The sequence below is a fragment of the Hyperolius riggenbachi genome, chromosome 7 (assembly GCF_040937935.1).
Source record: "Hyperolius riggenbachi isolate aHypRig1 chromosome 7, aHypRig1.pri, whole genome shotgun sequence".
Lineage (NCBI taxonomy): Eukaryota > Metazoa > Chordata > Amphibia > Anura > Hyperoliidae > Hyperolius > Hyperolius riggenbachi.
Window position 1 is genome coordinate 193036721 of NC_090652.1, and position 14825 is coordinate 193051545.

Sequence of the window (14825 nt, forward strand, 5' to 3'; positions counted from 1 at the left end):
ATTGGAGGATAAGACAGTGTAGTTCCTAGTATACACCTCAGTGGGAGTGTCTGAAGACTCTGGGAGGAGGGCAGCTAATGAATACACAATGAGCAAGAGAAGGGAGGGGGGGAAACAAGAGTCAGGGAGGATATGATGTCAGCATTAGCTTGGCAAGATGGCCACTGCCTAGAATAGGATTTTCTGCTTTTCCTTTATAAAATTCACAGGAATCGGTACGTGGATAGCACAATACATCTGTTATGCAAGTAGAAGTAGTAGTTATCTACTTATATGTGTGTTTTTTTATTTCTAGGTTAGCATGGGTGTCGCTTGCTCTTTAACCAGTACACTATCCACTCATCAAATGGGGGCCACAGGAAAAGGCCATAGGAAATAAATTGTAAAATAAACAATGTAACAGGGGACTAAATACACTGAGCAAAATCATATGAAGCCTGGTTAGTTCTCTTTGCATGGATTGCTGTTGGATACATTAACAAAGGCAGAACAAAGGGCAACCAGTAATGAATAGAACTATATTGTGCATTTACCTTAGTAAACAGAAAGTACAGGGTTTTGTTTTTTCTTTTTTTAAAGAAACGCACAGCCCAGCAAAATGAGTAATGTATATAAAGCACACACTAATTTTACTGACCATTACCTCCCTCTAATAGAACCACTCCATATCCATCATGGGAAAGGTAAAAGAGGATATTAGAAAACAGATTCAGTACAATTATATCTTTGTATAGTACTATATTGTAGTTATAATTGCTACATTGCATAACTGCTTCAAATTAATCATATCTATCTGTCTGTCTATCTATCTAGCTATCCATTTATCATAACTATTTGCAATTGTTATTGAAGTAGAGGTTTAGTATAACCAAAATTGGTATTATTTTCTCATGTCACGTAAGAAAGGTACAAAAGAAATATTCATTGCTGGGTGTGGGCATAAAAAGCAGTGTGCAGACCCTATATTTCCATTGTCCTATATAGTAATTTGGCATTTTAGGTGAAAAATTAGTAGGAATATAGGTGTGCTATGATCTCATAGATCATGTTGTTAGTGATTTTATGGTATCTTCTGTGCCTGACTGTCCTTGTTGTTCTATTGTAATATTGTCAGTGGGCACTGTTGCTTATCTTCATCCCGTCTCTCTCCATTCAACAGAAGAGGCTGCTGTGCAGAGCAGCAATTATTCCTACACTGTCATACAAAATGGACATTTCAGGTAATAGATATCTGCTGTCTTTACATAGCTTTAAATTAGAAGAGGACAGAAAACAAAACCTAGAACAAGTGGCATGTCAAGATATACAGGAAATCAGATGGTGGAATTTTCAAGATGCATAAGAAGACAGCAGCATCGTTAGCATACAGGAACCCCAACAGACTCTACCAACTTTTGAAATACTCGTTTTTTTTCAATGAACAGACAAACTTTTTTTAATTTTACAAAATTGTGCAGAGTAGTATATTTGCATTTGAATTCAACACATACTACATTTGAATTCAACACATACTCCTCCAAGAGAGACATCACTGGTGTGTGAATTCAGTATTCAGTTAACAAAAATTTTAAAATATTTCAACCATGGATACTGCAATAAAAGCTTTGCATAGTGTTATACAGTAACTGTGCCCATCAACATAACTCATACCACCACTGGAAGTTGCTTCAGGGTATGTGGTACATATGGATAAAGGCCTGCATACAGGATGAAAATGTTGATCATTTTGGAAGAGGCTGTGTATATGTTACGGCCAGAACCCGAAGTTTGGCCACTTCTAGTTCTGGCCGGCCACTTCGGGTTCTGGCCGGCCAATGCGCGAAGTGGCCGCTGCGCTGCGGCCAATGTTAGAAATGGAATGATTCCTCTGAGGTTAATGTATCTTCTGGCCGCAGCGCAGCGGCCAAACGTATAACAACTTAGTGAATTTATTGCAATTCAGCCGGCGGCAATGTAACAATTCAAGCCGCCGGCTTTTTTTTTTTTCTGCCTCTCTCTCTCCTCTTATGGGCAGCAGGCGGGGACATGCGTGTCCCCGGGAGTCGTTCGTGGCGCCAGGGCAGCAGAGCGGGGAGGCTGCAGACATTGCTTCTGCCAGCACCCGCTCTGCAAGAACAGCAGGATTCCCCTGCCGCGACGAACGACTCCGGGGGGACACGCGTGTCCCCGCCGGCGGCCCATAGGAGAGCGAGAGAGGCGGGGGTGGGGGGACGGGGGGAGGAGAGAGAGGCAGAGAAAAAGCCGGCGGCTTGAATTGTTACATTGCCGCCGGCTGAATTGCAATAAATTCACTAAGTTGTTATACGTTTGGCCGCTGCGCTGCGGCCAGAAGATACATTAACCTCAGAGGAATCATTCCATTTCTAACATTGGCCGCAGCGCAGCGGCCACTTCGCGCATTGGCCGGCCAGAACCCGAAGTGGCCGGCCAGAACTAGAAGTGGCCAAACTTCGGGTTCTGGCCGTAACATACTGTATATATGGAAAAAAATGTATTCTACAGCTGGTCACTTGGGGGATGGATGCACATGGAATAGGGGCACTACAGAATGAAGGAGGAGGTGCACCACAAAGAAGTTGGCTTGGGTGGGGTGCAAGAATCTATAATCTGTCTATTTCGCCTCCTTTTTATGCTTATTAGGGGATATCCCTTTAAGCATTAAATTATTGAACTGGCTGTTGACCGACTCTGTTTTGCCCCATAAGTCAATAAATCTTCACAGTATAATGTGTTTCGGCATGATTCTCTATTGCTCCTTCAGTTGCTGGTGTTTTAGCAGCTGCCTAGTTGACTATGGCTAAAAATTATCCTTCGATTTTGATGCTATGGCTGTAGAATTTTGCAGATCAAACATTAGTGACAAAGCAAACAGTTTTATGAATGTAACTTACTAGGAAAAGAAACAAGAAAATCAATTGGTTTGATTCATGCACTTGTCAATGTACAGTATTTATTCCTTTTGGCAATGTAGAATAGATGAATCACATTCATTGATGTACTTACCTAGCCAATCATTCATCATTTTAGTTCTACTGACAAATATGTTAAAGTGAACCTAAAGCTTACAGGTACTGTAATAAGAAAAAAAAGTCAAAGAGCTGATGCACACCAAGTGCGGTTCTGAGCGTTTTTAAAAACGCTTGCCCTTTGAAAAGTGATTGGCTAATGTATTTCAATGGGATGGTGCACTTCAGAGCGAATAGTTTTTTCCGTAAATGCAAACTTGGGTCCTGCAGGATTTTCCTGATCTCTGAGGCGATTCAGCCCCAATGTTAAGTATAGGAAAGAAAAAAATTTATCTGAAAAGCGCTAGATTAGAGCAATTTTCCAAGCATTTGTGTTACAGAAGCTGTTTAGTTACAGCTCTACTGTAACAAAATATAAAAAACGCTACACCACTTTTTGTTGTGCACTGTCCCAAACACTTGGGAAGCCTTAGGATAGTCCAAACACTTCCTGGATTCTCCTACAGCCCACCATTCTAGTTCAGGGTCCTCCCAAATCCATTGATCCAAAGCTTGTCAAATAGGTTTATTGTGGCCATGATTTTGTGGACAAGTGCATCTGGACTGGACATGCACTAGTAAGGTCCAGGCATGCCCAGCTGAATTAAGCACTTGTGAATGGAAGAAAAAAAATCTGTGCATGACTGGCTTCTTTCCACTGGGCATGTGTGAAACCCACGTGATGTCTGTACAGCGCTCACTCCCCACAGTCATATACCCACAGGTTGATCACACACAGTTCCACATAATGCCGCTTTGTCCAATCTCTTGCAAAAATATGCTCTCACCAATGTATAGGGGCTGATTTACCACAGATCAGCTAAATACGCTTTTCATCCAACTCCATATCTGCCCTCCTCATACTGGCATCTCCGCTTCAGTTGCACTTGTTCCTCAAAGAGAAGAGAAGGCCAATGTACATAGCATAAATCTGTTATGGTCCACAGTGCTTCCAAACTCTATGTAGTGCAAAGTGAATACACCTCCATACAGTGGCAACAAACTCCACACCTTGTGACCGTGCCTACAACTGCCACCAGACCAACAGATACCCCTAACCGCTCACCAGATATTTTGCTGACCTCACAGGGACCAGCAATCAGCGCTTTTGGTGTCAGTATGCGCATATCATAAAATTCCCTTGGACGTCCTCACCGCCGCTCAGTAAGCGTCTTCCAGTCCAAAAGTGCTGGTCCATGGCTGGTAGCGCAGCCAGGAGATGAAGAGGGACCCTGCACTGGAAAAAGGGGCCTTCATGAGGCTCCTGGAAGCCTCTGAACTACCCACAGTGTTCAAACTACTTAGGTAAGTATCTAACCACACACACACACACGCACACGCGCGCGCGCGCACACACACACACACACACACACACACACACACACACACACACACACACACACACACACACACACACACACACACACACACACACACACACACACAACAGTATTGCTTCAAAAAGGGACTATAGTAACATATAGCAGAATGCAATAAATTATTTAGGATACCCACTTTTATCTTAATTTTCCTTGTTTCAGTGTCAGAAACACTTCCTACACCTATATATTGCTGTATATTGATATGTTACCCCCTCCTCCTTATAAATAAATATTGTAAAAAAAAAACCATTTTATTAATTGCGTTCTTTTCATCATGGTTCCTCTTTTGTTATAAATTAAACTGCTATGGTGACCAAAGTGCAGGTAACTAGGATAGCACTGAAAGCTCTTTCAAACAATGTCAGAGTGACATTTAAATCCAGATTTGTTTGTTTTTTTATGCAGATGCCATCTTTCCTCATAAAAGTTATCCTGTTCACTCCCACTTGCTAAACTCCATTGTAATGGTGGGCCTAAACAGCCATGTGTAAGACTTTTCGGCAGATGTTAGAGATGATCAATGACAGGTTCATTTTTTTTTTATTTTAGTTTTTGCACTTTTTTTTTCCTGAAATTTGTATGCAGATTAGCCCAATTTAAAACAGCAATACTTATCAGACAGGAGGTGGTACAATTGGTGCGGAGGCAGGTCGACGATCGTTTCGCCCCTCTATGAGGGCCTTCTCGAGACCATTGAGATGGTCTCGAGAAGGCCCTCATAGAGGGGCGAAACGATCGTTGACCTGCCTCCGCACCAATTGTACCACCTCCTGTCTGATAAGTATTGCTGTTTTTTGTCTTTTACCTTTGGAACAAGTTTTATTGGAAGATTTGCATTAAAAGTTGAATTTTTTACTGAAGTTAATCATGGCGAGTAGCTCCTGGATATCTCTTTTTCTCTCCTTAAAGGGAACCTTAACCGTGGGCCCCCAAAAAAATTCACTTACCTGGGGCTTTCCCAAGCCTCCTGCAGCCGTCCTGTGCCCGCGCCGGTCCTTCGGTGCCCTCCGGTCTCCCTCCGTGGCTAAGTTTCGTTTTCGGCCGACCGCCAGTCGTCCTCCGGCAAAGCGTCCTCTTCTTCTGGATTCCCCGTCGTAAAGAGCCGTAAAGCTTGTCCGCATGACGCAAGACGCGTCATGCGGACGCGCTTTACGGCTCTTTACGATGGGGAATGCGGAAGAAGAGGACGCTTTGCCGGAGGACGACTGGCGGTCGGCCGAAAATGAAACTTAGCCACGGAGGGAGACCGGAGGGCACCGAAGGACCGGCGCGGGCACGGGACGGCTGCAGGAGGCTTGGGAAAGCCCCAGGTAAGTGAATTTTTTTTTGGGCCCACGGTTAAGGTTCCCTTTAATGCTATAGTCTAAAGCTGTTTTTCATCCGGATGTTGCACCGCTGTTATAACTGGAAAGTTAAGGTTAAAGGCATTGGTGTGCACTCGCTCTTTTACCTACTTGCTTGTATATTAGCCCAATTTAAAGGTGCATGATATTTGTCACATCATTTGCATTAACTTTGAAAATTAGCATCTACTTGTTCATCTATATTTAATAGTATATTAAATCACATAGAGGGCATTCTACTGTAATAGGAATAAATGAGGCACATCTAGGCACCTGCAACCTAGATTAATAAAGATCGTTGATAACATCAGGTTTGATAAAAGATTAACCAAAAGTAATGTATTTACTCTTATGATTGTATTTACCCTTGAAAAAAATAAAAAATAAAATAAAGGAAAGGGATAATAGATAACTGTGCTACTGTAACACCCTACAGTCTACTGTAACACCCTACTCTGCAGTCTACCAAAAACCTGACAGTCACCTCTCCAGTCCCTACTGCACTCTGCTGTCCGCCTTATCCACCTCTTCTCCTGTTCCTTTCATGCAACCCATCTCTGCCAATCTTTCCTTTGGCTACCTATTACCCTTAGGATCCAGTTTAAACTCCTCACCCTATCATAAAAAACACTACATAAGTTGTCACCTACTTATACTCTTGTCCTCTTAAGTGCAGAATAAAGTAAAACATTGTTTTTATACCTTTACTGTGAATCTCCTCCTTTGAGGTAGGACCTGGTAACTATTACATCCTAAATAGAGTACTATCTTTGAAATGTTCGTATTTCTTGTTTGCCGCCAGTCACTTAACAGTTCTAACTCTTGTCCTCTAGCTTGGTCATCTTCTCTCACTCAAACATCCAGGCCTTCTCAGGAGCATGTCCTCTCCTTTGGAATGCTCTCCCACAGCCTGTCCATCATGCTCTGTGGAAACCTTAAAGCATACTCTCAAAACAAACCTATTTAGACAAGCCTGCTATTTGCTATAGGTAGCATTAAAATTTCACTGTCTCATCCGCCAACCCCTGTATCTCCTTCCCTAATGTCTCTAATCCACTACCCTCACCTACTAAGCTCACAAGGGAAGGGACCTCCCCTTAGCATTTTATTACCAGTATTGGTGATGTCTCAATCCACACATCAACTTTGTATGTATTTGTATTGCCGAATGTCTTGATTTTACAAAGTTGTGAAGGTCTCATGTATCTATGCCCCCCACTATTGTTTTGTACTATGTATAGCGTACAGAAGATGTTGAAATGACAATAATAACTTGGCACATCTGTGTAAACGCTCATACATAAATTCATTAAATGTTTTTTTCCCTTTAGGGTCCACACAAAAGCCTTGAAAGCATTGCTTTAAGTTAGGGTGATAAAGATTTAGTAGGCAACTTCTGTAATGTTTCTTTATTGTAAGTGTAATTAAAATGTGGAGTATACTTTGGTCAACCTCTTTGTAAATAGATGGCAAACACTCCATATTTTTTTTACAAGCCTAAGGACATAAAAAGTTCATCCGTCAAGCTTTTTTATTCTCATCTGATGTGTTTATACACAGGTTGTCTGTTTTACTGAAAGAACAATAATAAGGGTACTTAATATGTCTAATAATAAATGTTAGAAAAATCCAGGGATCTCATCTGGTAGCTAAAGAAAGTGGATAATAATTTTCTCCCCTTCTTAGGGGTACAGTTCAGCTGTCATTGTAACATTAGTTCAAGGCAAGTTAACTGTAGGTCAGGTGCCCAGTTTTTCTAGGTGTACATTAACTTTTTTCTTTAGTTTGAGTTGAAGCTTATGTCAAAAAGCATCATACATACTATGTGTGTACTGCCCCCAAAGAATTTGTGTAATGTTTCCTAATATAAGTGGATAAAAATTGCTACATTTTCACCCTAATTATGTATCTTTGTAAAAAAAACTTACATTAGAACTTACTTCATCATAATTTGTTATACCACATTATTATTATTATTATTATTATTATTAAATATTATTATTATTATTATTATTATTATTATTATTATTATTATTATTATTATTATTATTATTATTATTATTATTATTATTATTATTATTATTATTATTATTATTATTATTATTATTCTTAAGCAGCAAAATACAATAGATAATAGTAATTGCTTTATGGATTTGTTTTTCATCAAAGGAAAAAAAGATTACTCTTAAATTTTACCAGATTCTATGACCATGTTTGCAAATTCCTTCATGAAGTTCTGTCTTCTAAATTGTAAACTGTATGAACATAAGTGTGCATAAGATAGTATACTATTATATGTTATATGTTATATGTATATATATTATATGTTATATGTAGTAATTAAATTAACATGTACCATTACTGGAACACCTGTAACCCATATTCCAATAAGATTTTTTTTTGGTTAGGGCAAATTTCTAAAGGGGCATTAACTTGCAAATTGCCAGGAGGGCTGATTGTAGATCAATCTGACTCAATTCCTTTATTGAAGAGGTAAGATATGTCCCTACTCTCTCATTAGTCATTTGGGTCACAAAACACTTCCAACATCATGTGTTCCTAAAGATCTAGTGGGAAGATGGCAACCAAATGCTGAAGCATCACTGTTTTTTGGTGCAGTGTTCTTTCTTTTCAAAAATATGTCAACAGGCAAATTACTTTTTAACAAAGAGGTGGCATATTCATTAAACATTCATTGTTTAATTAAAGTATAGCAACTTTGGTGTTTTGGAGTACATCTGGAAACCTTATTTACCTTATATCCCTTATACAATACATACATCAATATGAAAGGGAACTACATTTGAATGTCTACCACAATGAGAATCTGGAAAGCTATTCCACTTAGACTAAGTACATATACATTTCAAAACTCCTGTTATGAAATTACACATTCTCATGAAAATCGGTTCATCTAGATTTCTCTATAGTTAGAAGTATGAACAAACCAGAACTACTACAGAAATCCAGGAAATATTTTAGTCCATTCTTTTTCTTTCCTTTAAGGAAGAGGAAATCACTGTAAAAACATTGTAAACGGTGGTTTTCATTCAAGCCTCAAGTGACAGGTAGACTATTGGGCCAATTAAAGAGCGGGGATAACGTCCTATGAAGCCACTGGACCCGATGGGGCTCAGGGTGGGATGATTGGAGCAGCCGTTATTAGCAAGAAGGGCTCGTAAATTACCAGCACATGCTACGCTGCAATACCATGCATAGTGTGAGCACAACTCACGGTCCTCACATTAAGCTGCGCTACTTTAGCAGCGCAGCTTAAGGAATCAACCCCAAGAATCTAAGATACAACAAAATCTGATTTTTTTTACATTTCTCATTGTTCAAAAACATTCCTATCTCTAGGTCTGTCAAAAAAAGATTCATGAAAGCTAGGGTCACTGGAGTCAGCTGGCACACTACAAACTGAAAGAGCAAATTTAGAAATATATAATTTTGTAGAAAAATATGCCAGTTGATTTGACAAAACAAGTGGTATACTAGTTTTAAATGAACCATAAGCATAAAAGAGAATATACACATATACATACTATGCTGTTTTAATTAAATACATGCAATAAACCCCTTTACAATAACATAATTGAAATACTGGTTTATTTTAATGTGTTTTTCAGATAATCTTTTATGAGGACAAGAACTTCCAAGGTCGTTCCTATGAGTGCAGCTCTGACTGCTCTGACCTCACTTCATATTTTAACCGCTGCAACTCCATCCGGGTAGAAAATGGTAACTGGATCCTCTATGAGCAGACTAACTATAAAGGATATCAGTATTATTTGAGGAGAGGGGAATATCCTGATTTCCAACAATGGATGGGATTCAATGATTCAATTCGATCTTGTCACCTAACAACTCAAGTATGTGACCTTGTATGATCCTCCTAATGAGCACATTCATTGTTTAATTACATTTTTTTTTATTCAAATAAAACATAATTAAAAAAAAATAATAATTAAAAAAAAATCATTTTAAAGTGTCTTGCTTGCTTAGTATTATGCGTCTTGACCTAATTGCACCAAACCTTTCTTTGCTAATGTGGGTTTATGAATTTGCTTTGTTTTACAGCACCGTGGTCCTTTCATCCTTAAGGTTTATGAAAAGGAGGATTTCAAAGGACAGATGATGGAATTCACAGAAGACTGCCAATGTGTCTATGAGAAGTTCCGTTATCATGATATTCATTCCTGTAATATCCTTGATGGCCACTGGATGTTCTATGAGGAACCCAATTACAAGGGACGGCAGTACTACTTGAAGCCAGGAGAGTATAGGAGATACAGTAACTGGGGAGCTAACAGCCCAAGGGTTGGATCCTTCAGGCGTGTTCAGCATCTCTATTAATCTAATTATAGAGAATGCTTTATTCAGGGATATCATTAAACAATTTTGAATGAAACAAAAATGTTGCACTGTGTCATGATTGTATGTTTTATTTATTTAAAGTGTTTTTTTTTTCTTCAAAAAAAATGGAAATCCAATAGCACAGTATTACTTGGAATTTTCAATTGAGCATGTTACTGTCCATAAGCTGTTGTACAATTGTTTTGTCTTCTGTCTTCTGATTCTTACTGGTGTGTGCATAGAAACAACAGTTTTCCCTTTAACAAAGATTATTATTAATATTTAGTATTTATATAGTGCCAAATTCTTCTGCAGCACTGTGTAGAGTATATTGTGTTGTCACTTAACTGTCCCTGAGAGGGGCTCGCCAATTTAGGGCATAAGCCAATTAACTTATGAATATGTTTATGGGATGTGGGAGGAAACTGGAGTGCTTGGAGGAAACCCACACAGACACAGGGAAAGCATAAAAACTCCATACAGATAGTGCCCTAGAGAGGGCTAAACACTATGCAACCTGAGCAATACACGTGCTTACACAATCTTCTTATGAAGAGGACTGAGCATACGGGGATATCTCCACAAAGGCCAAGCTACAAATGCCCACAGATTAGTAGCACTGTAGCACATATTGATGAGGAGTGCATTATCATCCATTGCACACAAATACAGTGCACAGATGTGGCCTGTAAACAGCATTCCCTATGTTCTGTTAAGCTTTGCTCTGCTTGCAGGGCCGGAGCTACAAGTAAGGCAAAGGGGGTAATTGCCCCTGGGCCCCAGAGTCCCTGGGAGCCCCCTTTGCCAGCCAAAGATGGTGTGTGTGTCGGGCCGCAGGAGCTGCCGGATGCTTTGCCTGGCTGCTGCTTTCTCACTGTGTGTGGTCTAGGCTGGATGCTGGTGCGTGCGGGAGCAAGGAAGTGAATGAAAGGACGTTGGGGAGCTGACACTATATACATACCTGATCCCACCTCCTTGAGGTGGTGGCAATGGCATGCTGGTCTCCATGGTTCCCTGGCTGGCTATGTGTGTTACATACTCATGGCCAGCCGTAGAATGGCGCTCACCCCATGTGACGCAGGCATGGTCAGTGCGTTCATGCCTGCAAGGAGTAGAAGCATGCTGATGTTGCTGGCTGTGGCTGGACCAGTCCAGGGGAAAAGGATGTGCCTGCTGTCTGACTCTCTTCTAGTGATTCAGGGCTTTCAGGCTCAACTGCGCACTTTCCTGGCTGTCTCACCATTCTAGTGGGGGGTGGGGTGCAAGTGTTTTTGAAGCCTGGGTGCCAGCACTAGTGAGCTCTAGCCCTGCACTTTTTTCTTTTACCTTTTATCTACAACATTAGTAATGTCTACTGCCTTTCGTTTTTCCTATTTTACACAATATCACAGGCCCCCTAGTTGCCAGACTGCTCAATCCCTTACAATGTATTCCAACCCAAAGACTGTCCAACCTCTTGGACGCAATCGATGAGTAAAGATAGCCCGAACAGTTCACCGGCGAATGGTTCCTGGAGAACTTCCGGGGGTTCGCGATCGCGGAGAACCGCAAACTTTACCGGAAGTTTGGTTCGCCCCAATAATCCACCATTAGGGTCAACTTTGACCCTCTACATCACAGTCAGCAGGCACATTGTAACCAATCAGGCTACACTCCCTCCTGGAGCCTCTCCCCCCTTATAAAAGGCAGGCATCGCCGGCCATTTTACTCACTCATGTGCCTGCAGTAAATAGAGCAGGGACATCTGTTGCTGCTGCTGCAGACTCTCATAGGGAAAGATTAGTTAGGCTCTTGTAGGCTTGTTAGCTTGCTCCTTGCTGATTCTTATTGCTAAAATAGCACCCCACAACCAGGGCCGGCCCGCCCATGAGGCGGGGTGAGGCGGGTTCCTCAGGCGGCAGGAAGTGAAGGGGCGGCACCAGATGAAGTGACTGCGTAGACGAGAGAGAGAGTGCAGGCTGCAGTGCAGACTCTGCAGTGAAGTCCGGCTGCTCCTGTGTGGTGCCCGACCGTGCCTCCGACCCCGTGCCTGCACACACTCACCTCCCTGGATCCGATCGCCGCTCCCGCCCTGCTGGTCTCCTCTCTGCCTAGCCGCTGATACACACGCTGTCGCTGCGTTCTGTTTACACAGGAAGCAGCCACGTGTGTATCAGCGGCTACATTGCAGAGAGGAGACCAGCAGGGCGGGAGCGGCGATCGGATCCAGGGAGGTGAGTAACAACTGTGTACAGCAGCGCTTCCCTGCACGCTAACTCTGCTGCCTGCAGTCCGAGGGGGGAGCATGGAGGGTGGCCCGGGGAGAGGGAGGGAGAGGTCGGGCTGCCCTCACCGCGGCTCTGGCTCCCCCCTTCGCCATTATGAGGGGGCACCTACCTACTTAACCTATACTGGGCAAGCTACCTATCTGTCCTATACTGGGGGGCACCTACCTAATCTAACCTGTTTTGGGAGCAGCTACCTACCTATCTATCCTATACTGGGGGGCACCTACCTAATCTAACCTGTACTGGGGGCAGCTACCTATCTATCCTATACTGGGGGGCACCTACCTAATCTAACCTATACTGGGGGGCAGCTACCTATCTATCCTATACTGGGGGGCAGCTACCTATCTAACCTATACTGGGGGGCAGCTACCTATCTAACCTATACTGGGGGGAAGCTACCTATCTAACCTATACTGGGGGGCAGCTACCTATCTAACCTATGCTGGGGGGCAGCTACCTATGTATCCTATACTGGGGGGCAGCTACTTATCTAACCTATACTGGGGGCACCTACCTAATCTAACCTATACTGAGGGGCAGCGACCTAATCTAACCTATACTGGGGGAAGCTACCTATCTAACCTATACTGGGGGCACTTATCTAACCTGTATTGGGGGCACCTACTTACCTAGCTAGCCTATAAAGGTGGCAACTATACTGGCTACCTATACTGGAGGCACCTACCTAACTAACCTATACTGGGGGTACCTACCTATCTAACCTATGCTGGGGGCAACTATACTGGCTACCTATATTGGAGGCACCTACCCAGCTAACCTGTACTGGGGGCACCTACTTATCTAACTTATACTGGGGGGGGGGGGTGCCTGCCTATCTAACATATACTGGGGGCAACTATACTGGCTACCTATACTGGAGGCAACTACCTGGCTAACCTATACTGGGGGCAACTTTACTGGCTCACCTATGCCTGGCCACCTATACTCGGGGGGGACCTATAGCTGGCTACCTATACCGGGGGGGAGGCCGCAATTTTTACACCCTCGCCCTGGGTGCATTTTAGCCTAGAAACTGCACTGTTGCCGCTGGCCTCCGAGTCCGACGACTCCGAGCTCTGCGGCCTCTCCTGTCTCCTCCAAGGCTGCACGCTGGTGACGCTGCCTAGTGCCTAAGCCTGCTGATTTGATGGCGGCGGCTGCCGCCTGCTCTGCTGCCCTGGCTGCGGCTGATTGTCACAGTCAGTCACTGAGCAGCGAGCGCCGCCGACGTGACCCCGACGATGATGATGATGAGGCTGGCTGCCGCCGGCCGCCGCTCACTTGCCCAGCGCGAGATTCCTCAGATCCGAGATGGAGCATGCCCGCCGCAGACCGCAGCCGTCTGTCCCCTGCAAGTGCAGGATGCATGATGCGGATGCCCGCCCTTCGCCGCCGCCAGACCCGGAGGGAGACCCAATCCCCAGTGAGTCACTCACTTTGCTGCGTCACTCAGGCTTTCCTTCACAGACACGGTCGGTTGTGTGGGGGATGTAATGTTATGTAGAAATATTGGGGGGGGGGCGCCTTTACGATCTTTGCCTCAGGCAGCAGAAAGTCCAGGACCGGCTCTGCCCACAACAGCACTTTTGAGAGCTAATCTTGTTCTTGTGATCTATTTTTTGTTCTGTGTGTCCCACTGACACTGTTACATAGACAGCCTTGATAATTCATACTGTGTGTGTGCCACTGCCAGGCCCAGCACCTTCAGTGACTACCTGTGTGTGTGACAGGTGCACATTGTAATACACAGTACTGCATATACCTACCTACCTGTTGTTCACAGTGCACCCACCTACCTACGTGAGTTGAGCACACGCAGTGTCACTGTGCCTGTCCGCTACCTGTCTGTGTGTGACAGGTGCACATTGTAATACCCATCACTGCATATACCTACCTACCTGTTGTTCACAGTGCACCCACCTACCTATGCGAGTTGAGTGCATGCAGTGTCACTGTGCCTGTCTGCTACCTGTCTGTGTGTGACAGGTGCACATTGTAATACCCATGACTGCATATGCCTACCTGTTGTTCACAGGGCACCCACCTACCTACGTGAGCTGAGTGCACGCAGTGTCACTGTGCCTGTCCGGTACCTGTCTGTGTATGACAGGTGCACATTGTAATACCCATCACTTCATATACCTACCTACCTGTTGTTCACAGTGCACCCACCTACTTACGTGAGCTGAGCGCACACAGTGTCACTGTGCCTGTCCGGTACCTGTCTGTGTGTGACAGGTGCATATTGTAATACCTATCACTGCATATACCTACCTGCTGTGTTCAGTGCACCCACCTCATCACTGCATATACCTACCCGTCGTGTTCAGTGCACCCACCTACCTATGTGAGTGCACGCAGTCTGATATACCACTCCGTGCATAACTGTTAACTGCACCTGTGTGACTGCACATTGTATAAGCCAAGTCAGTGCATACCTTTCACTTCATCCCCCCCACCCCCCGATAT

General features: G+C 43.5%; 1 protein-coding gene across 1 annotated transcript; it reads left to right on the forward strand.

The window, feature by feature from the left end:
• Positions 1-597: 597 nt before the first annotated feature.
• On the forward strand, positions 598-10147 carry LOC137524745 (gamma-crystallin-3-like). The gene is made up of 3 exons (XM_068244958.1): positions 598-683; positions 9360-9602; positions 9811-10147. The coding sequence occupies exons 1-3, from the start codon at positions 675-677 to the stop codon at positions 10084-10086; spliced, it is 528 nt and encodes a 175-aa protein (XP_068101059.1). The 5' UTR covers positions 598-674; the 3' UTR covers positions 10087-10147.
• Positions 10148-14825: the final 4678 nt, after the last annotated feature.

Coding starts and splice junctions, on each gene's coding strand:
- LOC137524745 (XM_068244958.1), top strand. Junction 9,603..9,810: donor CTTGTCACCTAACAACTCAA/GTATGTGACCTT, acceptor TTTGTTTTACAG/CACCGTGGTCCTTTCATCCT.